Source organism: Echeneis naucrates, chromosome 3, assembly GCF_900963305.1.
Source record: "Echeneis naucrates chromosome 3, fEcheNa1.1, whole genome shotgun sequence".
Lineage (NCBI taxonomy): Eukaryota > Metazoa > Chordata > Actinopteri > Carangiformes > Echeneidae > Echeneis > Echeneis naucrates.
In genome coordinates, this window is record NC_042513.1 from 10,830,838 (window position 1) to 10,857,898 (window position 27,061).

General features: G+C 40.4%; 1 protein-coding gene across 1 annotated transcript in view; it reads left to right on the plus strand.

The window, feature by feature from the left end:
• Positions 1-27,061, plus strand: part of adamts7 (a disintegrin-like and metallopeptidase (reprolysin type) with thrombospondin type 1 motif, 7) — a 57,972-nt gene that overhangs the window by 24,911 nt on the left and 6,000 nt on the right. The window contains exons 9-23 of the mRNA XM_029498307.1: positions 737-881; positions 6,379-6,471; positions 7,148-7,293; positions 7,833-8,002; positions 8,098-8,231; positions 9,435-9,555; positions 11,175-11,419; positions 13,164-13,296; positions 15,338-15,464; positions 16,993-17,206; positions 18,321-19,946; positions 20,319-20,471; positions 20,850-21,023; positions 21,851-21,997; positions 23,064-23,226. Of these exons, the coding sequence (XP_029354167.1) occupies positions 737-881; positions 6,379-6,471; positions 7,148-7,293; positions 7,833-8,002; positions 8,098-8,231; positions 9,435-9,555; positions 11,175-11,419; positions 13,164-13,296; positions 15,338-15,464; positions 16,993-17,206; positions 18,321-19,946; positions 20,319-20,471; positions 20,850-21,023; positions 21,851-21,997; positions 23,064-23,226 (3,791 nt within the window). The remainder of the gene's footprint in view (positions 1-736; positions 882-6,378; positions 6,472-7,147; positions 7,294-7,832; positions 8,003-8,097; positions 8,232-9,434; positions 9,556-11,174; positions 11,420-13,163; positions 13,297-15,337; positions 15,465-16,992; positions 17,207-18,320; positions 19,947-20,318; positions 20,472-20,849; positions 21,024-21,850; positions 21,998-23,063; positions 23,227-27,061) is intronic.

Below are 27,061 nucleotides of genomic sequence, written 5' to 3' on the forward strand. Positions count from 1 at the left end.
AATGTCAGTGAAATTGTCTGAGTATGCAACATGAATACATCTCCAGTTCTTCCAGGGTTTTTTTTATTATCACTGCATATCTTTGATGGGTTAAACATTAAAATTTGACATTTAATGAGGGCACATTAATCAGGACAGTCAGATTAGCTCGTGCCAGGACACTGTCCCAAATGACATGATTAGTTTAAAAATGTGTGTAATTGTAGCCCTGCCATTTAGACTGCCACTGGAATTTTTTAATTAGTCTCTTATTATCTGGTATCCAGGTACTTTGTGCTTTTTCGTAATTTACTTTTATCGTAATGTTTATGGGTGAGTTCAGTTTTCATCATCAATCAGTTAAGATGTCAAGGGGTTTGTTCAGAATGATTAGTTTCTAAATATACTAAATAAACTGAGTTGCCTGCTTTGCTGTATGTTACAGGAACGGCATTCGCTTCTGTAGATAAACAAATTACTGTAAAACTGATTTCACAAGCGTTATTTAATGTGGCTGTGCATTCTTGGAATATGTGTTGATGAAGTTATGTTCATTTTTATGATTTATTCCCCAAGCATTATGGAAATGACACCAGGTAATGCCTGCCAGAATAATTACTGCTTCTGTAGTGGAAACAACCACCTGCACACTGATAAAAATATTTTGTTCTGTGTGTTTTTAACTACTCCAAAAAGACCTGTATGAAATCTCCTCACTAATGTCTTTTGGTCCACCTGCTCCTCTCACCCCTCACAGTCGCGGTTGGGGCTGGTGCCTCGATGATGCCCCGGCGAAGGATAAGCTGTCTCTGAACTTGGTGCTTCCTGGTGTTCTGTACAGCGCCACCCATCAGTGTCGGCTGCAATATGGACCTGGGTCCCTACTGTGTGACGACATGGATGTAAGACTCCCCTCTCACAACAATCACACCAATTTGAATCCATCATAAAGACATGCATTATTATTTTATACAAAAAAATGCTGGCTGCCTCTTCCCCACTGTACACGCAGCGCCCAGCAGAGAACAAATCAGACGACAGAGTACGGATAATGATTTGAAAACTATGCACACAGTGATATAAACGTCTAAGAAGTTTTGTGTACTCAGACAATACATTCTTAGATGTCTCACCGAACGCTGAACTGTTTCTCAGCATCCAAAGTATTCCCACCTCCAGATACACTCAGCCACTCTCCCTGAATAGAGCTGATAATGACAAAAACACTGTTTTCACTCGTGCAATATTCTTCAGATTAGTTCAGTGGTTTCAGCTTGAAGCATTTTTGTTGTGCCTCAATTCCTCAAAGACATTGTGCAAGGCATTCCAGAGTCACTTCTTTCATTCTTTCATTTTAGGGCACAGTCTTTGGTTCCATCATAAAGGCCTCATGTATGAAAGTATAATTATCATGTTCACCAGCCTTTTAGGGTTTGTTTGGGTTTTTTTTTTACAGTCGGGGATTTGTCAGGGATTTTTATAACAAAGATTTAAAAAAATTTCTAAGACATCCTTTAAGAGCCTTTATAAACTCTTGTTAGGATATTCAATTGCAACATGGAAAACAAATTACAGTCTGTTTGAACAAAACTAATAAGCCAATATTTTCATTTGTGTTTGGGAGTCTTCATGTGTTATTTATATTATTATTTTTTTCAAATACATTTTCAGTTGTTGTCTGCCTTCTTTATCAAAAGCTAGACAACAATTTATCATCAAATGAGCAAGGCTAATTGAAATACTTTGTGAGATAAGCAGCCCGAAGTCGGCACACTGCAATGTACATTCTTGCTTTACTTGCACTCATATTAAGCAGTTTTAAAATATCTTAAGGCCTTAAATTGTCTTACATTTACCATAAATTTGCTTTAGGTATTAAATAGGTATTAAATTTCCAGACGGTGTGTTTAATGCCGATGGGAAAGCACAGCGGTTGACCGTAAAACATTGTGTGTAACTTCATACAAAGCCCGTGTAGTCAGACTCTGCGAGTAATAGCCGTTTTACGGTACGTCAGCTCAGGCCTGGGACACACCGCCTTCTTGAGCACCGTGTGTGCGTCGTGGAACCTGCTGCTTTCCGTTTCAGCAGCCATGTTGGCTGATCAGAGCAGACACACTGTCTGTGTGCGCCGTCATTTATAGATTGAATTTAAAATGAGCTGTTCAGAGTCATATAGACATCATACCATCAACAATCCATCACATATATCATGTAGTGTCGCAGTCATATAACTTCTGTTATAGTTTCAGTAGCAAGTATCAATTTTTTTTATTTATTTATTTTTTAAACTGTTGTGACACATTGACCGTGTATTGCGTCTTGAACTGCTCCATGGTGGGAGCCTGCTTGTTTTTGCTGGCTTTGCTGGCAGTTTTAGAAAGTTGTCGTTCATAGTCAGTAGTGTGGCCTCCTTCTTTGTAGTGGGTATACCTTACTTCAGCATGCAAAGGTGGGGAAGTGCAAATTTAGTGACAAATTGATTGAGGAGGATGCATTTAGGATGTGGTTGGCGCCGGCTGAAACAAGAATGAGCACGTTTACATACACAGATAAGTCGAGCTGCGGTTATAGCTTGATAAAGGACTTATGTTTGTCCCAGTATACAAGCACGGGAGTGAAATGGAGCTATTTGTTGAAATCATGTCGCTTCTGCTACGATAGGTGGAGGTATGCACTCTTTAGGCTTGTGGGTAACGGCCCACTACTGATTGACCTATGACGTCACGGACCACAACAGAGGTGGAAAGTAAAAAAAAAAAAAGCAAGTTAGCGACTCTGAGGTAAACTGGATCGATGTTCTATGTGTTAGTAGTTAGCCAGCTTCTTTTGTCTGACCTCCTATGTTTATGTTTTAAATGTCGCCCGACTTCCGGGTCATAGCTTGGCACGAAACTTTAGCACACGTGCAGATCAGCGCCTGCTCCAGTCCAACTCCTGCATCAGCAGCTTGGCTTCGTTCACATTATCTGCGGGTGTTAGCTCGATTATGATAACTTTGATTTCAGGTGAGCTAACGCTTCAAAAATCCAGTTTCAGCCGAGCTAACTCTATAAATCAAATTTTTAAAGTGCCATGTAAACCCACTCAATGAGGCTTTGCTTTTGCAAATAATGCAAAAAGACTTTTTCGTTAGGGACCTCAAAGGGGTCTCAAAGCTGTCCAGTCGAAAGGAGGAGAGCATCAGCTGTATGTCGCAGCAGCTAGCCACAGCGGGGCCTGGCTTAAATTGTCTTAAAGTAATAATAATAATAATAATAATAATAATAATAATAATAAAAACGAAAAAAAGTTTTTTTTTTTGTTTTTTTTTTGGAGTCTTAAATTTTATTTGATGAGGTCTTAAAAAGGTCATAAAAAGCATTAAATTTGACTTTGACTTAAAATGGTGCAAGAACCCTGATTAAGAACCAAAGCAATGAAGTGGCTTTAACATAGAAACATAGTTGTCTGAATTGTAGACATGTCAAAACTAAATGAAAATAAAAACATGAATAATTAATTTGGTCTTAATAATTTCTGAGCGAGGGTTAGGGTTAGGGTTAGTCCATCTCAGCCAATCAAGTGGTTTGTGTGAATTTGAAAATAAAGGCAATGAGATAACTTATGGTAGTAACTAATATAATATTATAACTTAACATAGATAACAAATTCATAGTGGGATGAATTAATCGTTAAATATATTCATTTGAATAAAATAATTTCAAAAATAAGTCATTCAAATGACGTACTCATCTTTACTGAAGGGCAATATGGGCTGATGTTTGTCTGATTTTGTTTGGTCTTCTTATTTTTTCTTTTTTCCTTTTTTTTTTTTTACATATTATTTTTACCGCTCTTGTGACTTGACCAAACCTTCACCCCTTCAGGCTGTGATGAAAACATCTTTTCTTGGGGTTGTTGAGTTTACAGTGATTGCTGAAAAATATTGACTTTTCTATCCATTGACAAGTAAATTCATAAATTCATTCATGTCTTGCCTATGGCCTGAAAAGAAAACTGTAGAATCCTATAGGCTTAGCATCTTTGTTGAATCGATACTGACAATATTTACTGATAAAGGGTTTAGGAGAAATGGGCTGGTTGTCGTTTCTGTGCTATACTGTATGTGTATGTGAGTATCTCAAACTCCATCATCATTTAAAAAAAAAATCTCTGTGCAGTCCAAGTTGTTTACCTTTAGAAGTTTGTTAGGATGTTGTGTTATGGCTTATAGTGGATATAAATAATTTCTATACATGCATGAGGCTATGGAACCAGGCTGCTGAAGACTGGACAGATGGAGACCACACATGCACATACAGCAGTACACATACAGCACACCAGCAGTATAACATTATGGTGTGTCTCTACACGTAAAATTTGTTACTGCATGTTGTTACTGCACATTTTCCAAGCACCCTATGGAAAGAAATACATCTGAGATGCCTACAGAGTCACAAAATTGTCATGCTGCCAGTTTTCAAAACCCAGATTCATCTTGTCCGTATAGTACCTACACAGACTGTCTCAGGTTTCGGCTGCCTTTTGTGTTTCTCAACATCGATGTGCATGTCCTCTTCCTATGTGAAACTGAGGAGTGTTATACTGTCACACAATTGATGCAGAGATACTGTAACTATCAGTTGTCATGTGCATCTCAGAGAATGAGACGACAAAACGGGGACAGCTTTTCAAAACATTGCATCTCTCACTCTGATCCAAAGTAACTAATTTCTTCAACCTACATTATACAGTAAATCATTGACAAGAACAACTACTTTGCCTGTGTATCGTGACTTTACGTATGTCATTAATGCCCATTACCTCAAAGGGCTACAGTGAGGGGAACATCAGATTTTTTTAAATTTGTTTTTTATACCTGGGTTACGAAGTGGATGATATTTGGACATTTTGAGAATTTGGTAAGAAAGTTTATATCAATTTATTTTTTTCATGAGATGCAGCTAGGAAAGGATGTTGAGACAATCTCCTAACATGTATGGATCATTGATCATCTTTGCATGGAGGGGGAGAATCAGATCAGTAATCCCATCCCCACAGATCCGTTTCTTTAAGAGCTGCTCAATAAGGATGTTACATTTTCATTTGAAGTTCATTGTTACAGTGAAATTCAGTTCTGTACATCTTCCACAATCTTTGTGTCAGTAGTTAAATTACATTAAATGGGAAAACATATTATGCAGCTTGTTGTGTTAGAAGCAGTTATTGCAGATGAAATGCTCAAATCATTTACTTAAAAAAAAAAAAAGAGAGAAAACACCATATCATATGATTATATTTGCCGCATGCAAATGTCCTCCACAAATTCATCGGAAATGTCAAGTAACAGCAACTGAAATTGAGTCAGACAGCAATCAGCAAGGAACCCTTTGGTAAACAGTTGACTTTTTGGTGTTATCAGTCTGCACAGATATAATAAATGCGTCTTCATTGGGCTTTTGATAAATTACAATGGAAGTCAGTCTGTTGTCTGTTACGTTGTTTTTACATTTTTACATTCTCAGTAAGCTGATATCACAGGGAGAGTCCTAGGAGCTCAGTGCACTGCCACAAAATTAAAAAACACTGTGACATTATGCTGCCAGAATGACTTTATTCTGCATATATGCTAAAATGCTAAATGTGTGTCTAAAGCGTGAAAAAATCAGAGCATTCAGCCCCCATAGATTTTGCATTAAGGATAAAAATTGCACCAGGCCGTGCTGTAGATATGTTTTCTAAAGTCACGATATGCATGAGCTGTGATTCCTGTACCTTGCCAGGAGATGAAGGCGAAACAGTAAACCATACTCTGCAAGTAATCTGGCACTTCCATGCCTGTAAAAGCACAGTTTCTTTCCTTTACACTTTGGTTTTCACACATGCAAAACAAACAAGATGTGATGTGCTAATTAGTGAGCTGCTGAGATAGTGGTGTGAAGGTTTAGTTTTACCTTCAGGCAGAGACAAATTTACATTTCTGTTGGACTGCTGCTCCTCATTTCATTTTAAACGCACACTGGGCGGTATAGTGGTTAGCGCTGTTGCCCCACAATAAGAAGGTTGGGGTTCTGGGGCCTTTCTGTTGTTATCCCCGTGTCTGCGTGGGTTCCCTCCGGGTACTCCGATTTCCTCCCACCGTCCAAAGACATCATGTTTGTGTTAACTGGTGACTCTAAATTGTCCGTTGATCTGAGTGTGAGTGGTTGTTGGTCTCTGTCTGTCTGTGTGTTGGCCCTGTGATGGACTGGTGACCTGTACAGGGTGACCCCGCCCTCACCCAGTGTGAGCTGGATGAGTGGTTGTGGTGGGACGAATGGAGCATTTTCATGCTTGGAAATTCCAGTAAAATAAACGATAAACACAATGTTTGAAAGGGCAGCATAAATAAGACATGAATCTCTCTTGCTTTCCCAGAATGTATGCAGCACTCTGTGGTGCACTGTGGGAACAACCTGCCACTCAAAGCTGGATGGGGCTGTGGATGGGACCAGCTGTGGGGAGAACAAGGTACGTCTTCCATTTCATGTCCGTAGGCGGTTCAAGGCATGGGACTGGGACTAGGTTGACTTTGTTATGGTAGCTGTCATCTGTGATTTCTAAAGGGATCGGCTTAAAGAACCTCAACACCACGTGACTGTGCACATTTACCTTTGCAGAGAAAAGAACAAATCATGTGGTTATTACCCTAAAAGTGTCATAATACTGAAAGATTAAGAAGAATGTACAGAAAACTACGCCAACCCTCTCTTTGCAACATGTTGCTTTTTCATTATGACAAACAATTATTTCCAGGAGGTTTTCTTCAAGGAAGCTCTGTGGGCAGCTTGTAAAATCCCCCATATCCTGTAGACACGCCTCTCCTCACAAAGGCTCCTCACTCATTACACTGCTGGCATACGTTCAGCGTCCGGCTTCACCTGATGTTGAAAGTGTTAATATGTTCAATAAAGTGTATTACCATGGCAACAGAGGTTGACTGCTGAGGTGAAATGCCTGTTCTGAACAGCAATCTTTTTGTGTTGACAATGAAATAGATCTGATAATTAATATGCTTCTCATATAAAAAAAAAAAAAGAAAAAACATGCAATGTAGTGAAGTGTGTTTTCATGCTGCTGCATATCTGAATGTTTTCCAGACAAAAGCAACCAAGCCGACCATTGTTTGTTGTTCTATTCTTACCAGTGGTGTTTCAGTGGGGAGTGTGTAACCTCTGGATTCCTCCCTGAGAGTGTGAATGGAGGCTGGGCATCCTGGAGCGAATGGTCGGCCTGTTCAAGGACGTGTGGAGCTGGTGTTCGGAGCGCTCAAAGAGACTGTGATAACCCAGTGTAAGTCCTTCAGCTCTGAACACTACAATCCTACTCCACACATCCACCAGATGCTTGGTACAAACTTTGCTCGTCCACTTTTATATTTTTCATACATATTTCAGTGTTTTTGTTTTTTATGTACTTATAAAATATACATTCAAACTATTTTTTATTCAATAAAATATAATTCCAGTAAAACATCACAAACGACTGTATTTTGATGATGATTTTCACCGCTTAGGGAATCAAAATGTTTTACAGTTCTAAGGAAGCATGGTGTCAGTTATCCAATTAAGTCATTCATAATCCTCAGTTTAATTCTGCTAAACGTGAGCAATTGCTCAGAACATCAATTCTTTCAAGCCTCGTCAATACGCTGCTTTGCTCTGACTGTGTACATCTGCAGAGTGAAGTGAAAATAATTCAACAAAGCTTTTTATTCTTATCAATTCAATTATGACCTGAATTTTATCAAAAATTTCACCATATTATAATTTAGAAAAATTTGAAAGTCAGGGAGAAGCACTGAAATGACATGGTCTTTGACCTTCCGACAGTCCTAAGAACAGAGGAAAGTATTGTCTGGGAGAGCGACGGCGGTACAAGGTCTGTAACATCAACCCCTGTCCCAGCGACATGCCCACCTTCAGAAACAGCCAGTGCAGTCACTTTAACAACACGCCATACAAGGGCAAGCTCCACAAGTGGGAAGCAGTCATCAACAAAGGTGAGCAGGTCAAAGTGAAAGATCATGATTGGTGGTTATTGTTCAGCAGTTTCATATTCATCTCTTATGTCTCTTTTTTTCCCTCTCTCTAAAAGTTAACCCATGCGAACTGCATTGTCGTCCACTGAATGAGCATTTTTCTGAGAAAATGCGTGATGCTGTCATTGATGGGACACCATGCTTGGAAGGCAACAAAAGCCGAGATATGTGCATCAATGGCATCTGCAAGGTATCAGGACTGGGCAAACAACTTCCCCTATAACCTGACATATCATTAATGCGATTTTGTGGTCTCTTCTTCAGTTCCTGTCTCAATTTCCGTCTGATTAAATGATCATTTCGATCTTTTGTTCCTCTCATTAAAGCTGAGCTTTGAGCTTTGTTTGTTGTTGCTGGACATTAAGCTGGCCCTTGTTCTCTCAGCCAGCAACCGTGCATTTGACATTCATTCATGAAAATGAGCTTGTTGATGGAAAAATATGGTGGGTGTTATCTTAACAGATAACAGCCTGCAATGACCTATCACTCTGGGCCAAAATACCAGTTCATACCAGATCAAGAGTGGACTCAGATTTCATGGCATTTTGTGACATATTTGTCAGGCGCCCACATGCTCATTTTGTGTCATGTAACATTTAAACCATGTATAAAATGAATGTACACATATGTAGTCAAAGAGATTGACTCAGGAATAAAAAAAAGATAATTTTCTGTCAACACCCTCAAAAATGCCGGCCTAAAAAAAGGTTCATTTTAGTTGGTTAATTAATAATTTGGAGCCTGAATCGTGATGTGGTGTGAGTCACCACCACAAACTAGATGATGCTCGGTTTTGTCTACCTTTTTGTCCTTTTGTCCTTCATTTCTTCTGCTTCTTTACACTTCTGTCAGTTACTTCCCAAATTTACATTAAGAAGACAAAAGCTAATCAAAACATGGAGTATTACCCATAATATGATTATAACCGATAACCGATGACACAGCTACATCTGCAGTGTTTCTACACTGCAGCTACTGTACACTGTATCACTGGCTCTTTCATATAATACTTATATTGTAATACTTCCACCAATTTCTTGAGATAGTTTGCACAGCCTCAGGTGGGAGCAGCAGCAATACAGATCCATACGAAGGGGTCTGCATCGCCTGACATATCTCACCAAGTTGTGAAGCAATGGGGTGATCTTAGCTGTTTCTGTGGCCTTTAGAAAGTCATGTATGTATGAGCAAATCCTCAACAAAGCTTTATGGAGTCCTCATGTGAATGATAGACTAGGGAGTTTGAATTTCATTTCCATCCATTATGAGAGCTATTAGTCTTCTAATTACAATATTATCTGTGTCATCTAATTTAGCATTTGTTGTGTTTTCACTTTAAGGTTTCAGCAAAATAATGCAACTTGGAAATTATTTTGTGTCATGTGTGTTACAGAGTATAGGCTGTGACTATGTGATTGATTCCAGTGCTGTGGAGGATCGCTGTGGGGTTTGTCATGGCAACGGCTCCACTTGTAAAACCGTGAAAAGAACGTTTGAGGAGAGCGAAGGACTTGGTATGTTTCAGGCTCACTTGTCATGCTACATGAGAAAAAGCACAGGTGTCAATAATAATTCAGACAATTCTCTTTAAAGGTGATAGTGTGCTTCCCATGTTTCACTCACTTTCGTTTCATTTCCCAACAAGAAAGGAAAACTGTGATAACCGAGCAACATCCAGGAGTTGATAATTACTCAAGAAAAATAAGATCCAAACTGACTTGCTTGAAAGAAACACCTTCTGGCTTCAGGCATCTGCTCCAACTTCAAACAGTTTTTAAAGTCCAAGTTTATTCAGTCATCATCACATCACAACATAACAACAAGCACAAAAACACAAATTATGAGAAGCATTCAGAAGCCGTAAAGAAATATTTCCTAAATGCCTCAGTGCTGCTACAAGGTTGTCTTTAAGTGTTCATTAATGTGCAGTTTCATTAAAAAATGGTTTCTTATTGCATTTATTTTTTATTATGACATAACTCACTTCACAGTGATTTATTATGCACACCAACCATCACTTATGGGTGATGGACAAATGGACAAGTTATAGTCGTTGACCAGTTCATTAATATATCTACATCTGTTTAGAGTGGCATTCTATACCGTCTGTTATAAACTAGATATTTATATTATGTGCTGTTTACAAAAGGTCGATTTAGATTAGTGTGTTTACAAATTTTTAAAAGTTTTAATGCTTAAGGTGAAATGCTAGTACAATGTTTTCATTACACAGGAGTGAGGAAAGTAGGAAAAATAATAGGCAGAATGGGAAGCGCTCCTGGTTTTATACTGTGCTCGTTGGGTCCGTCATGGTTTACTAGGACACTTCTTAACACAGCTATTAACACATTGTTAAATAAATGGTTCTTGACACGGTTCTTTTTTTTGTAACTTTCTTTTTTATCAAAGTTTTCATGTTTTTTCAGCAACAATATAAAACATAAAAACAGATAATGAAAACAAGTGAAGAGACAAGGTAGCGAGGTTGACAGGTCACACTTTAATGCATATCGGAGGGGTCATTTACACAGGCAGTGGGCTATTCCACTGTTCCCAGTACTTTCTATTTTGCTCAGCCTGTAGTCTTAATGACTAGGTCAGTTTTTCCGTGTATTTTACATTGTATTTCGTCAACAATGGCGATCCAGTCCTTCTTTGATGGCAACTTTGTCTGTAGCCTGCTCTGTGTGCCTTCTTACTCACAGCCAAGAGCACATGATAAAGCTAGTTGTCTTGGGCTTCAAGTCCAACAGGGATTTTACCCAGGTACAGTGTGACAAAAGAAAACTCGACTTCAAAACCAATGAGTGTCAGCGTTTCTCCAGCAAATTCTTTCCAATAGGATTGCATAAGTGGTCAGGCCCAGATTATATGAAAGTGATCTGCCATTGTCTGCCCACATTTTCTCCAACATTTATTCTGTCCCAGGAAGTCCTGCTGTTCCAACTGAATTCTCGTCAAGCCGTGGAATTGGTGGTCCTAGCCTGACCCTCCCAAATAACTCTCCAGTCATCCTCAGCATTGTTGACACAGTTCTGAAGTTGTTGAGGAAGCGTCTGTCTGCTATTTGTTGAATGTATATCCCCACACCTTTTTGCTGCAGTAACACATCATAAAACATCATGTCCCTCAGGCTATGTAGATATTGGACTAATCCCAGAAGGTGCTCGGGGTATCCATATTGAAGAGGTGGCGGAAGCTGGGAATTTCTTGGCGCTAAGAAGTGACAACCCTGATGAGTATTTTCTGAATGGGGGCTGGACAATCCAGTGGAATGGAGAGTACAAGGCAGCTGGGACAGTGTTCACCTATGTGAGGACAGGACAGCTGGAAAACCTGACGTCCCCTGGGCCCACCATGGAACCACTCTGGGTTCAGGTACAGTGAACTGCTTACGTTAAAGTGATCACAGGGTTTAAAGTACTCCGGCGAGTGTCGTTGTACTGCGATTTAAAAAAAGATCAACATTAAAAAAACAAACCTGTTGATCCGGGATATTGTCAGATTCAAGCAGTCAATTGAGTTCACCTCACTATAGAATGAGAGTAACAGCTTTCCCTCTCAAGCAAACTAACATCACTAGCCAATCACCAGGGGTGGACAGTAACAAAGTAAAATTACTTGGGTACTGTACTTAAGTACAGTTTTTGAGTATCTGTACTTTACTTGAGTATTATTTTGGGGGGATACTTTTACTTTCACTTCACTACATTTGAAGGACAGATATTTACTCTACTACATTTCTATTGATGCTCTCCTTACTCGCTACTTTTGTGCTAGTCTAGCAGTACCATTCATTGCTTTTATATTTTATATTATTATATTTTAGATATCTCCTTTTTCCTCCATAAACAAGTGATCTCAGTGGGTGATTCGTTCTGTTTTTTTACTGGTCCATAGTCTCTGGTCTAGTCTGGTCTGGTTTGGCCAAGGTCCTGGGGTGGAGGGCACACCGTATCTGCATTTTCCCAGTCCATTACTCGTAACCAATTCACAAGTTCAGGTACCCAGGAACTGCGACCTTCTCATAGTGGGGCAACATTGTTGCTGCTCAAGTTGCATTTTTTGAGGGATACATTTTCATCACTTAACCTCGGGGTGCCCACACCTTGGTTTAATGCATGCATCACTCACAACTGACAAACACTCAGACACACAGTCATGCTGCCTCGACTTTACACTGCAATGTGCTTTACTTCCCCACATGACAGACACACAGGCCATTTTTGTAGAGATTAGATGATGAAAGGCTTACAAATGCAAAATAGGCTCAATAATGGGGAACTATATTGAAATGTATGTGATGCTTGTGGCACATGGGATATTGTGCTAAAACAGTTAATGTCCACACAGCTCCACTTTAGAGGACTCCGGGTCTTCGGTCCTGAGTCTCTCATTCACTTGTCCCATGGCCGCTGCGCAGTGTGACCAGCCTGAGCATTCCCCTTTAAGCTGGTGGCCCTGTGGGTAATGACGCAGTCAGCACGTAGCCGTGTTGTGTGTTTGTCCCTCTCTCCGGTGAATGGTGTGAATGGTAACGTCCGCTTTATGGTCAGTGTGATGAAACTCATAAAAGCACTGTGTCATGTTGAGCTGAATAAAGCCGCTCCATGTGTTCAGCTACTCTGCCTCTCCTCTGTGTGCGCCAAATCAGCCCGGACTGCTAGTTACCATGGTTACCAGCGTCAAAGAGCTAAACTGGGGGGAAACGAGACTTAGCTTTATAGCTAGGTACACTAGCATAAACTGAGCTAGCTACAGTGCAGACCGAGACTCGTAATTTTCACGTTTATTTTACAAATAGTAATGAAATGAAATGACTTACAACATAATGGTTTTAGAGATGCTCCGATTGATCGGACGATGATCATGATTGTCATGGCGTAACACCATTTTGCAAAACCAGGGAATTCATAATGGTATCACTCTGATGACAAGTTTAATATAATATATTCAAACATCCATTCAATATATTCAAACTTTCATTCCATATAATCAAACTTTCATTCAATATATTCATTAATTTCTTACACGGCATGCCATATTTATTCATTTTATTTATTTATATATATTTTTCCCCATACATCTGGCAGAGTTTGTTATATGTTGCGTTGTGTTGCAGCTTCTCTTTCAGGAGACCAATCCAGGAGTGCGGTATGAGTACACAATAAGTCAAAATATCTCAGAGGACTACACATCCCTTTTCTTCTGGAAATACGGTTCATGGAGCGAATGCAGTGTAACCTGTGGAACAGGTATTCGAAACAACCATCTTAAGGTTTTGCCATTGACAGCTTGGTAGCTACAGACAGAAAGATAGGTAGACAAAGAGGGAGTGGCCTCTGACACAAACAAGCAGTAATTTGTTACACTGGTACCATGTATTCTTGGCACTGGAATTCATTTTTCACTTTACTTGGCTCTTTTGTCATGTGCATTGTTTTTGTCAAAAAAATTAACTGGTGCAACAAAGTAATAGTTTCATCATAATGAGAATAAAACGCACGGAAAATAAACAATCCCATGACCGCTTCAATTCAAAATCCAAAGTCTTTAGTCACACAAATTTTTCAAGATTTTTTTCTGTTCAAGAAACCTTGTTGGTTTGGTAATAAGAGAAGAAATGCAGCTGAGCTTCTTTTCTGTGGCCGCCTGTAGACATTCAGTTGAAGAGAGGAAAAGGAAAAAAGATCCATGTTAAGTGCCCGTCTTAATTTAAGTTTCCAGGGCCATGATTCTCAGATACCAAGATTAAAACAAGGCAACGAAGCGTAAGTCTTCATATATGAATGAATTTATACTGAACTGAAGTTGACCTGAAATCTAAAAATGTTCAGTGTAAACCTGGTTTACAGAACTGAAGGCTTCTTCCATTCTTTTACCCCTGTGCTTTGCAGGACCCAACAGAATTTATTGACTTTTGATCCTCTGTATTTCTTAGAGATTAAGCAGTATTGACAATAGAGTTGACTTACACTTTGATAGAGGTCTCTGTCTGTCTGTCAAAGGATCAGCTCTTCTGTAACACAGCTGTGATAATAATAGTTTAACGTATACAACAAACACTGTTTTGCAGAAATAGACCATTGCCGAAACAGCTGTGTTTACTCACTGGACAGGTGGAAATCAGTTTAATTAAGAGCGGCATCGTACATGCATACATCTGAATTTGCATATTTGTTTTAGTTCTCTGTTCTTGGTACTTTGTTGTTTCCTTTTTGCACTTTCATGTTGTTTGATTTCGTGAAGGGAGACATAGACAGGGACTCGAACCCGGGCTACCATGTTCCGGGTTCAGCCTGAACAGAGTGACACAGCTTGCAAAAACACAATTTGAAAAATGGGGTAGATGAGGGGGTAGTTTTTCTGTTCTTTCTGCCATCCTTTCTGGTCTTTGCAGGTGAAACCTACTGCTGTGAAGGGAACAAGAGCAGCAGCTTTACATGCATCTACATTGGCTTTAGTTTGGCCTCTATTTTTTTTTTCTTTCTTTCTTTTTGTTTCTGGAAACACACCCTCCTCATTTGACATGTTTGTTCCCCCTGGCTAAGGCAAGCTGCCTTAAGTGAGCCTTTAAGGCAACCATAAAGCCACATATTTCTTAGAGCATCAAAAACTATTCTTACATTCAAGTGAGATCACAAGGCAGTAATTGTTCAATAAGCTTCAAAATTTAGCCAAAAGGCCTCCTGTTACACATGGCTCTCAATGGTTGCCTGCATTTTTTGTTTTGGTTTTGTTTTTTCCTCTGCCCCTGACTGGCTTTTAATCTCAGGTAGCTGCCTTGTCCTTTATGAGATGTTTTTGAATGTGTAAATTAGCTATCGGACATATTGTGGTCCTCAGCAGGCTCTGAGCAGAGGACACAGAGGTGAGAGGTGACACCTGCTCCCCTCAGGAAGGTATGAGTAACGATGAAGAGGGGGATCAGAGAAGGAGATAAAGGTGTCACGGCCTTAGGAGACAGGTCTTTTGATGTACTGCTGTACTGGCTGTCTGAAACCTCAACATGACACTCCTCATTATGGCAAATCTGCAAATGTATTTATGTCCGTCTTGTCTTACCTTAGATGGAAAAAATCAGAATTTACAGAGGAAGGTAAAAAACCTGATAAGTTAGTGTGATTTTGTTTCTTGAGTTGTGTGTAAGATATTAATGTAAATGCTACACTAACTTAACAAAATGCATGAAATTTCAGAAATCAGTGAGGAAAGTGATGTGGGGTGCACATTGGCAGCATGTGGTTGTGGTAGATTTCTGCTTCAGTGGTTTGTGGTTCGTCCCTGATTTTCCAGGTGTTCAGAGACAGATTGTCTACTGTGTAGAAAGGACAACTGGGATAGTGGAGGAGCACTTCTGTGACCCCTTAACCCGACCTGATGATAATCAGACCAGCTGCTACAAGGATCTATGTCCAGCCATGTGAGTTGACACAAAGTACACCAGCACTGTGCACACAAACACAAACTCAGTCAATGGCTTTTCAGCAGTTGCTGCTGCAAACACTCTGAATCATGCAGGATATAAATAATATAGAGTCCAAACCTGGTCTTCAAGCAACATCTCCAGGATGCACTGAGATGCCTCATTAGTGCCGTGACCTGGGTTCATAAAGTGTCTGGGGTGCCAAACCATACACCCTCGCCGAGGCAACCCAGCCAGGGTTGATGAAAACCCGACTTGTGTCCCAGCAGCTAACCACAGACACTTTGACCGAAGTGTCTATCTCTGTGGCCTTGCTGGCAGATTGAACAGATTTCTTCTTTGCTGATCCTGTGACGCCCACCTGGGTGAGAACTTGCAGAAATTGGAGGTTTAGTATTTGAGTCGAAAATTATTGACTGTTATTTTAGGACTTCAACCTTCATGTCAGGCGTGAGAAATGTAATAGCAGGTTGGAAACCTCGCCAACAGGCTCCCACACTGAAATGAAAGAACTAACTCTCCTCAGATGTTTTTTTACACCCACTAAGTTTATTACATCAAAGCTTGTCACCTTGTGGTTAGCATCAGCAATGAAAGAATTATACATACTGTTATACATACTGCCCACCCTGGACAGGCTGGCTGAACTCTCACAGGGCTGATACAGACAAACAGCCATTCACAATCACATGCATTTCTTCTCATAGTTTAACACCACAGGGTTAATAGGGCTAAATATTTTATTATTTCAGTGCACGTGTGTGTGACCATTTGTGGATCTTTGAGTGGAATAACCTTTATGTGACAGGGAGGACATTGCTACACCTCAGTGAATATACAGGGGAACAAGGGACAGAGAAGGCATGGAAGGTTGGACAGGGAAAGGGAAGCAGGTGGTGCTGGTGGGGACTTGTACTGTTCAAATTTCAATTTCAGTGTGTAATTACGATTTGTTTCCAATTTTCTTTGTCACAACAATTAATTTTTTTTTGTTTTGCGATAGATCAAAAATAATCCACAGTTCAACACACAATAAATTACACATGCGGCTGTGAGATATAACATTTTGACAATGACAACATTTTTCAGGATCTCTGAGCATTAAAAGAAACAGTAATACAGCAGCCCACACACTGCCAATCTGTCCCCCTCTCTGTCTCTGTCGCACTTTACAGAGTAATCATCTCAACAGTGGTTCTTCGTGAATTGGTGTTTAACTTGTACTGGTGTATTTCATCAGTGGGCAGCTGAACTTCTACATTATTTGGGGCTCAAAGAAAAATCCCAAAAGTAATTCATTTTCAGTGAAGCAAAACTAAAGGTTTAGCTATTGACCATCAGCAGAATAAGCATGCTGGGGTCCAATAAAATGGTACTCATACTTTGTTACTGAACTTAGTGTTAACAACAGTAATCCAGATTTTCAATTGTGAGTCATTCCACTCTGTGCCACAGCTATATATTGTCCTTTTCCCTCTCAAAATTAAATTGGAAATCTTTCCACCTTTTGTGTGTCTGTGTTTAGGTGGTGGGTTGGGGAGTGGCAGAAATGTTCAGCGAGCTGTGGGAGCTCTGGCCTGGCTAACAGGACGGTGCTCTGCATCCAGGCAGTGAGCGCGGAGGAGCAGGAAGCCCTGCAGCCCACTGATTGTGCACACATGCCCAAACCTGAATCACTAGCCTCCTGCAACACACACATCCCCTGCCCTGCAGACTGGACCACTGGCAGCTGGTCTGAGGTAGGCCTGGATTCGGATGCATGGTTCTGGTTTGTTTGCACATCTGTTCTTTCAAAAGGAAGAGAAAATACAAATGGGTGCCTCAGTGTCCAGAAATTCTTAGAGCCAATTTCACATTTTGTTAAATTTGGTGAGATCATTCTGTGGAAGACAATTATTGAATAATTATCTTGAACATTTTGAAAATAGGAAAATACAGCTACAGTTCATACCCACATTCTTCATTTGTGGTACAGACCACATTCAGCTTTCATGTTAAAGATGAATCTCAATGATGCTGATTGGCTGTACCTCAGACCCTCGAGGCCTGTCTTTAACATTCATCTCTGCTTTTCACACAAGGATGCAACTTGTTACAGAATAAATAGGTGACCTTTAAGCTACTGACTCTAATAGAAGTGTTAGCAGCCTTTACAGACTGAGTCTGAATGGTTCATCCTGGTCACAATTTCCTCACGGATGGAACACACTTTGGTCAAAGTTAAATATCTCAGCAGCTGTTGAATGAGTTACAGACAAAGAGGATGATTTCTGATGAAGTTGGACGCTCTTAGAGCATTAACCTTAGGCTAATATGTGGGGTTTTCAGGGACTGCTGTGAAATGTCATCAAAAAGTTTGCGTCCTCAGGATGAGTTTTAGAAACCTGGTGATCCTTCAGCTTTTTCCTTTTACACATTTTTAGTTTCAGACAAAAGCAAGCTTGAGTCCCATGATGTGAGAAGAGTAGTAGACCAGAAGAGTTGTCAGTCAATACACTTACTGAATGGGAACTGTGACCTTTAACCCCTGCCACTGGCCTTTGTGGATTAATTCTTGAAAGTTTGAGGCTTGTTCAGAAACTTTTCTTGAAATTACCTCAGCACTGTTGCCAGTCTGACTCATAGCATTGACATGGTGCAGAGCATTGAGGAGGAAATAAATTATCGGGTGAATTTTTCACTCCGAGAAATACCATCTGTTAGTTTTTTAACCTATAAATGCATCTGTGGTTTTCTCCCCATGTATTGTACAGTGCATCCTTTTTCGAATATTTTTAAATCAATTTGTGAACTTGTTAAAATACCAGTGGAGTTTCTGATGCATATAATCTGCATTTTTCATTTTTTCCGCAGTGTTCGCTGACTTGTGGAAATGGCATACGTCGCCGTAATGTCACCTGCTCCAGAAATACAGGCGCTCAGTGTGACCCCCTAAAGAAACCTCTGGCTGTCAGTGCCTGTTACATTTCAGACTGTCCACAGGTTGTGGATAACTTTGGCAGCATGGACTGGTCTGGAAGTGGATGGCCAAGTAAAGAAGTGTTGAATGAGATAAACTCCATACCTGAAGGCAAACCTCTGCCCAAAGTCAGCAACACCAGAGCCCAACCCAGAAACCATAAGGGAGATTTTCACTACCACAATAACATTGAAAATATTAATCAAAACAGTGTTGAAGTTGATGATTTTTATTATGACTACAACTTCATCAACTTTCATGAGGACCTGTCGGATGACTTTGAGAGTGAAAGTATGGATTCAGAGATCAGTTTTGGATTGGATGCTCCACAGGAGGACAACGTGAGTCACAGAGAGAAAGAAAACACCATCACTGAAACTACAAGCGACCCCACAGTCAGTTCTACTATTTCAAACAACCCTGTCTATGTTTTGAACACTGAAGAGCCAGAAAGCACAGATATCGTAAAGGTCAACAACAGTGAAATTACAGCAGCAGAAGAGTATGTTCAAATGAATTCTGATAATTTGGACGATTTCCTGTCGGAGGATTTTCTTCTGCCTGTTTCTACAACTCAGCGCTCACAAACACAAAAAGGACATGACAATGAGCAGTGGCCTGAAAGCACAAGAAAAATGCCCAGAATGGATTTCGCTACAAAGGAGCCCACACAGGATGTGAAATTGGGACAATCTGGGGAAGAGGCTGAAAATAACAATGACAGTGTCTATGAGGAGGAAAGTCCCACTGAGCATATCACTGTGATTTCAAAACATGTTGCTCCTGCTCCCAGACATGAAACAAGTATTAGCCTTAATGACACAAAAACACCCAGTACTCAGGAGACGGACAGAAGTGATTATTATGAATACAATTACATTGAAAACCCCACTTTAGGTCCAGATGACTCTGCAGACCAAGAGGATGAAGAGAGTCCAGAACCTCTTGGCTCTCCCACACCAGAAACTGTCACTGAAGTCCAGCTGGATATAAATCTTTCAAAAATACCTCAAACAACTAATCTTAATACAGTCTATAGCACATGTGAGGATAGTTCACGGGACACTGACGTTGAACTCAGTACAGTCCCTTATTCTCAGAGATCCCCTCCTCTGCACATTCCCCTCCTACTGAACTCAGGTAACCGTGAGGCCTCCAGTGACTTCACATCATCGACTGGATCAGAAATCATACCTCCTACAATCCCAGAGGGAGCCTCTCAGCCTACTCCTACAGATTTCCTTCCAGCTCAAAGGAGGCAGATACTGCCAAAACTGGCCAGCACAGAAACATCTAGAACAGATTCCACATCCCAAGCTCCACCGTTTGATTTTGACTACAATGAAATAGTCGTTCCCCCAGTGGCGAGGATCAGTAAAGACAATGATCCCAGTCCTTCCCATCAGCTTCCAAAAGACCTCAGAGACTCTCCTGAACCCGCAGCAACACTGTACATCCACACTTCAGCCACCACGCCAGTCACTCCTGCTGCCCACTGGGTCACCAGCAACTGGAGCGCTGTGAGTCCACATTAGTTCACACACACACTAACGTCCAGCTGAGTCTGACTCTTTGCTGTATGTCTCTGGCTACTTTTAATTTGGAGGCAGATCATCCTGTTTTGGTGCCATTTTCCACAATAAATATTTGTGGCGCATTGGGAACACGAATGCTCTGCTTGCCCCCAAATTGTATTGAATATAACTTTTATGCAATCTACATTTACCGTCATATGAAAACACTGAAAGCCTGACCAATACACTGAGGACGCATCAGTACAACTAATTATTATCATCACTAGCCCCTTTTGTACATGCCGGAGTGTTTTGTGCATCCAAATTAATTAAAATGAATCCTAATTTTGTGAAGTGTAATTCATGCTCTATGGACAGTGCTCCACCAGCTGTGGCCTGGGAGCTATCTGGAGGAGTTTGGCCTGCAGTACTGGCTCAGACTCTGACTGTGACCTGGCCAAGAGACCTGCTCCAGCACAGAGGTGTTACCTACGGCCCTGCTCCACATGGAAAGTAGGGGAGTGGAGTAAGGTGAGACTACATACAAAATCAACATGTGACAAGGACAGGATTTTTATCAAATTTTGTTTTGTCTTTTGGCACATTTGGCACTATAGCTGTAGGGGCAACAATGTTGATGCACCACTTATCCAAAATAGCAACATTACTGACATTAAATGCCATGACATTGGGCATCGACCCAATGACACATATAACTTGGTTGGGTCCTCTGGCATACTTTTATTTCTCATCCATTAGTCATCCCCAGTTCACTGAAGCTTCTTTGATGAATGATGCAAGCCATTTAAACCCCAAAGCAAATCCAGTTGACTTAGACTCGCTACGGCTAAATGCTGGCAAGCTCCAGAAGCTCAAGCTATTTGAATAACAATTTATTTATTTTCCCAGTGCTCCAAAAATTGTGAAGGAGGCATTCAATCCCGAGAGCTCCAGTGTTTTGATATGCGAGATCAAAGGCCTCTACGGCCTTTCCACTGCAGGGCCATGTCCTCTAGGCCACAGACCCAGAAACCCTGTAACCTCCAGCCCTGCCTCAAGTGGTACACCTCCTCGTGGGGTCAGGTAAGAAGCGTAAGACAATTGTTGATGAGATGATTAAAAAAAAAAAAAAAAAAAAAACGACAGAGATTACATGATTATACATGATTTGTAAATGGATAGTGAGGTTGTATTGAAATGTGTGCAGTACCAGGCAGGGTGCTACACACTCTCAGAAATTACATTTGTTTTCCTCACTGGACATTTTCTTCAATAACAATTTCTATTCACTTCAGTGCAAAAGAAAATGTACGGAGAGCTTAAAGCTGCTTGAAATGGGAAATTGGCTGCAGCAAAAATTCAATCTGTTTTAAAAAAACATAGTGTTGTTATGCATTCATCGTAGGAGGATCCTCTGCATCCATGCCTTTAAGGGGAAGGTTGTGAGACTCAAACTTGAACACTTAAGCATGAAAAGAAAATTCAATTCCGGAACGTGAACGTGAACGATACAGTAGTATAGTTCACTGCTTTCCAATAAAATCTTATCATTCACAGTCAGGGGAATATCAATTAAATGGCGTTTTGCAGAAAATAAGCTGCTGTTATAGTCATTTTGGACACTCAAACAAGCATGTGCACCCACTAAAAAGGCTGGTGTCATCGCAGAGTTTTCTTTCTCAACCAAATCACCATGACTAGAGTTTGTAAAACAACACGTGAGTGTCTGCAATTTCATCTTTTTTTTTGTGTGTGTGTGCATGTGCCGCACAAACATGAAAATCAAAGACTTGGTTGGGAGGTCTAGAAAATTGGATTCAGAATGTCTTGATAACAACAATATAGAGGTAAACACTTTGCAGGGCAATGGCAAGTCAATCAAAAATAATGAATGTGTTTGTGATGTTCAGTGCTCTGAGATATGTGGGGGAGGGGAGCAGCAGCGTATTGTCACCTGTCCAGAGGAAGACGAATGTGACAGGGACCTTCAGCCCAGCAACATCCAGTCATGTAACAGCCAGCCATGTGCTCAATGGCTGACTGGCTCGTGGAGCCAGGTACGCTACACACATCTCCATACAGGACAGCTTAAAACCATCCAGACAAGGCAGAAGATACACAGATTTCTAACTTGTCGTGATAGCACAGAGGCTCTGTCATAATTCATATTGTTTTGTCCCACTTATCATTTTCCAAAACACTTAAATCATTCAGAGTCGGGGTAATAATTACAGACATAAAAATATGTCATGCTGAAATAATAAAATCTGCACTGATGATCCAGACTGAGAGCTGAATGAACTCCTTACAGTGTGTAATGAGCCACATACAAGTTAAACTGAGACCAACAGGACACCAAATGATTACTTAATTACTTTTTTTTTTTTTTTGATGCATAACATAATAATCATTTGGAAAACAAGAGCAGGTGTGGCACAGTACTGCTGACTATAGAATTTACTTTTGTTGGGGGAGCATGTGATCCGATGGATAAAGTAAAGAGAAAGGTCTTTACAGGATCTGGAAAAGCTTTAGAAAGAATTTAGGACCGAAAAATTAAACTGAAAGAAATCTGTGTCCTCAAACCAGATGATTAAACAACAAGAAAAAAATGAATGGATTGATTCAAGTGTGTCGGGGCAATAAAGGTGTTCGGTTGCTATTTCTGTCTTGAATTATTATCGCCTTGAATGGCAGTAGATTAAAACCTAAATATCCAATATTTCCCTTTGTTACATCAAGTTTCGATCTTTGAGATACACAAATAGAAGAATGTCCAGTAAATGTGAGCAAAGATTGTATCGCAGTCTAAAAGATCACCCATGATTGGCCATAATCAGTGGCCAATACGCTACATTAGCTGCAGGCGGCCACCTCATAATGACCCTGCCATACCGCATGCCGTGATTACATGACTGAATTTCAGTTCTGTCCACAAAGGCAGATCTTTAAATAGATGCTTTTCAAACATAGATCAGTCTGAATCAGAAAAAACTGGAGACAACAGAAGGGTCTGCACTCTGACAACATTGCGCCTTTTGTGAGTCTTTGGTTGGTAAAATGACATTCTTGTAGTGTCACTGTTCTGTCTGCAAAAGATTTTTAAAGCTGTTGCCATTACAGTGCTCAGCCTCTTGTGGTGGCGGAGTCCAGCATCGACTCATCAAATGCATTAATACGAAGGTCGACACCGATGAGGAAGTGGATCAAGCTCAGTGCAACCATGAGCCACAGCCTGACAGCACCCAGAAGTGCAGCGTACAGGAGTGTGAGAGCGCCCCCACTGGTGAGTTACTGGGAAAGTACACAATCTGAAAGAGCTGGATTATCGGTTCAGTTTTATGCAGCATGTTTTTTTGGTTAGTGACACCCGATTATAGCCATTTACTTTTCCATATGTGTCTTAAGTACCACAGAACTAACAGCAACTAATAATAGTGACTGATGGTACGCAGCACTACCAGGTTTTCAATATAAGGGTGATTAACATGATTTCAGAGATTGGAAGGGCACAGTCTGCCTTCAGCTTTGCTCAGTTAAAATGATTAAATTCAAAACGCTTCCTGATGTGCTTCAGACGGAGGGATTTGTATTGACTTTGCTGGTCTTGACATCAGGAGTTGCTTCAGGAAACACTGATAAAACCTGTCTGCCAACACACAATGTCCAGTCTGCAGAACAACTACAGAGCTGTAGTTGTGTGTAAACCACATCCAGCCAGATCCAGCCCAGAATCTGGGTTGGATCTACTGTAGGTGACTCATAGTGACACATTTTTTTTCTGAAATCACAAATAATCTTGCTACGTGGCTTTGCCTTTCTAATGTACAGAATGTAGAAAATTCCTGGCCATGGAGTGAGGATCTTTGGCTTTTTCATTTATAATTAGAAACCCCAGGAGGCCGTGAAGTAGTCTGAGAACAGTGTTTGCATTTGTCCTGGCAGACACGCTGATGTGTATGTACATGACTGGAAAATGAGGCTGGACCTAAATGTCAACTGTCTGCAGCAGGAACATACGGCGTTTAAACAAAAGGAAAAAGTGTTGAGGCTTGTTGGGTGATCAGACAGTGAATGTTTGCACACATCAGCTGGGATAGTAAGTGAAATGTCAGACTAAAGCAATTGCCAAGAATTGAAGCATGACTTAGGATTGTAAATCTTCAGCACCTCCAGCAAAAGATATCCTCACTCAGGTACACAAGCAGGAACAAACACAGTGCAAAGAGGGGGTCAAAGAGAGTCTACATAATACAGCTTCATTTTTGACAGATTTCCTTTATCAAACCTGCTCATAGCCATGACGGATAAGTGGTTTAAAAAGAAAGAGCAAACATGAATATTGTACGACTACGTCACGATCTGGAGGTTTTCATCAATGGGTGAACATTAATTCATGTATGCAGCACTATTTATTTGAATGTTTTATGGTAGCAGCTGTGTGAACCACACTTGGCCGCCAGCAGCAGTGCCGATATTGATAGAAATCCACCAACTTCTCCTCGAGTCAGGCAACATCATAAGACCAGTGGAAAGACTGACTACAGTAGCCTCAAAGGACTCCTTTGTTCAGAGGCACGCACAACTCTCTTCTTTTCTTTTTCTTTTTTTATTTTGAAGCCAAAGACATTTGCTATCAAAGCAACCTATTCACAACTGTAAATTCTAGGCTGTCTGTCCTTGTTTGCTTGAAATATAGCATCCATGATTTGACATTTCCATTTTCTGCTTTTCATTGCAATAGACTCATTGAAAAACTGGTTACGCAGAAGTTTTTCTGAAGTTTCATCTGCAGTGGAGGAGTTTGACACTGCAGGTTATCAGAAGTGGAAAGCGGATTACCTTAACATTTGAATCTTCACAGATCAGAACATGGAGCTTTGTTGATCCCCACGTAAGCCTCATAGCACAGGACAAATGACAGTCTCCAAAAATGTGTGTTACATTTGCACCTTATGAATTTATGCTTCCTCAAGTCAAACTGATGTTTTTCACAAACGCATTTTTCACTTTGATTTAATTTCCTGATGTCGTCCACAGCAGCCCAGTGGCATTTCTGTTTGGTTTATATATCAGATATGGAATCACAGTGTCCCTCAGAGGCCAGCCTGTTAGAAACCGAGTGCCGGCTTGGCTGACATTTTGGCTGTATAAAGAAATGAAGTGTTATTGTAAATAATGCAGGTGTGTGATAGCAAGCGGCCATTTTGATGCTGTGCATGGAACCCTGCCTGACCTAGTTTCAGTTAACAATGTGTTCATCTGATTTGCTTCAACAAGAAAATCAATTGGTAGTGCAGCCAGGCGAGTCTTCAGCTGGTTTCAGAGCAAAGTTGTTCATCTAATTGTTTCAAGAGTTATGCGGGTTTTCACCACAAAAGACTTCAGACTTTTGCCTCCACTTCAGCGACGGCCATATTACTGTTTCACGTGTCAATCAGTGCTTCGCATGCTTGCCAACATGATACTGTATCCGAGTAAAACTTTGAAAGGATTTTTTTATATTTGGTGTTAACATTCACTTGGATTCTGGTAAATAAAATCAATGGTCAAGGTCAATATAGCTGCCCATCTGAGACCACAACAAAGTAGAGAGCAGAAGTGGAGATAACTTTAAAATAATTACTTCAAAAAAATCCAAAAAATATCTTCCCTTATCTAAGATAGCAGAAAAGACAAAAAAAACACTTCAATAACACACAGAACATAAGACAGCAACAACACACAAAAACCCTTGTAGAGGCCCTACATGGGGCCATCACGGCCACCATGACTACATTTACAGCCTTAACTCCAAAATTCAAATTCTGTTATGCACCTATATTTCTACTCTGAGAAATATAGAGGGAGAACATTTATGTTCCAGTTGATCTGATTTAATATTATGTGGTGGATGCATTAAAACGGGCACCTGCTCCACTGCAGTCCTGTCAAATCTCCTTGAAGTACCACCGCTTATAGATATAAAGATATAAATTCAGAGCCATTCTCACGCTTCACTGAACCAAAAAGGGGTCACATCAGAAACTCTTAAGCATCTTTACAAGTTACTGGGGATGGCGCTTGATGGATATATGAAGTGATGGGACAAAAGGTCATTTTATCCAGTGTGCAGAGAATAGGCTGTGAAATTGGCCGAGTGAAAGCCTGCACCGCAATCTGGGAGATTTAAAGCATTCACAGGCCAAAGGCTAAAAGCAGAACCTGAGTGCAACCTGCCAAGCCGATCCCCAGCAATAATGACTTATTCACCAAGCAGTCGTTAAAAATGACATAAGGAGGACCATATTAAGATTTCTGTGTGTTAAGAACTGGCGATTAATTCCGTGTGATAATTGTCTGCTCTACATCAGCAGTGTGTGTTTGATAAAACTTTAACCCTTAGGGGTCCATGGCTGTCAATGCTCTTTTCTTTTGTGGAAGCACAAAAAAACATTGGGCTGTTAATTATGTCCCTCTTATTGCACAGAATGAAATGGATAAATAATAAAAAAAAAATCTTTAACATCAAGGACGTATAGAAAAGCACAAATACAACCAAGCAAAGCAATTCAAACCGATACACAATACAGTACATATTACATAAAAACAGCACACAAGCAACATACAGTAGTGTTCAAAATAATAGCAGTCCAATGTGACTAACCAGACTAATCCAGGTTTTTAGTATATTTAGTATATTTTTTTATTGCTAAATGGCAAACAATTTACCAGCAGGTGCAGTAGATTCTCAGAAAACCAACAAGACCCAGCATTCATGATACTTCCAGGTAACTCCAGACTGTCTTTGATCATCCTGGGGCTGATCATTGGATGAGCCTTTGCCATTCTGGTTCTTCTTCGATCCATTTTGATGGTTGTCTTCCGTTTTCTGCCACATGTCTCTGGTTCTGCTCTCCATTTAAAGGCGCTGGAGATCATTTTAGCTGAACAGCCTATAATTTTTTGCACCTCTTTATAAGTTTTCCCCTCTCCAATCAACTTTTTAATCAAAGTAGGCTGTTCTTCTGAACAATGTCTTGAACGACCCATATTCCTCAGGCTTTCAAAGAGAACAAGTGCTGGCTTCATCCTTAATAAGGGGCCACCTGATTCACACCTGTTTTTTCACAAAATTGATG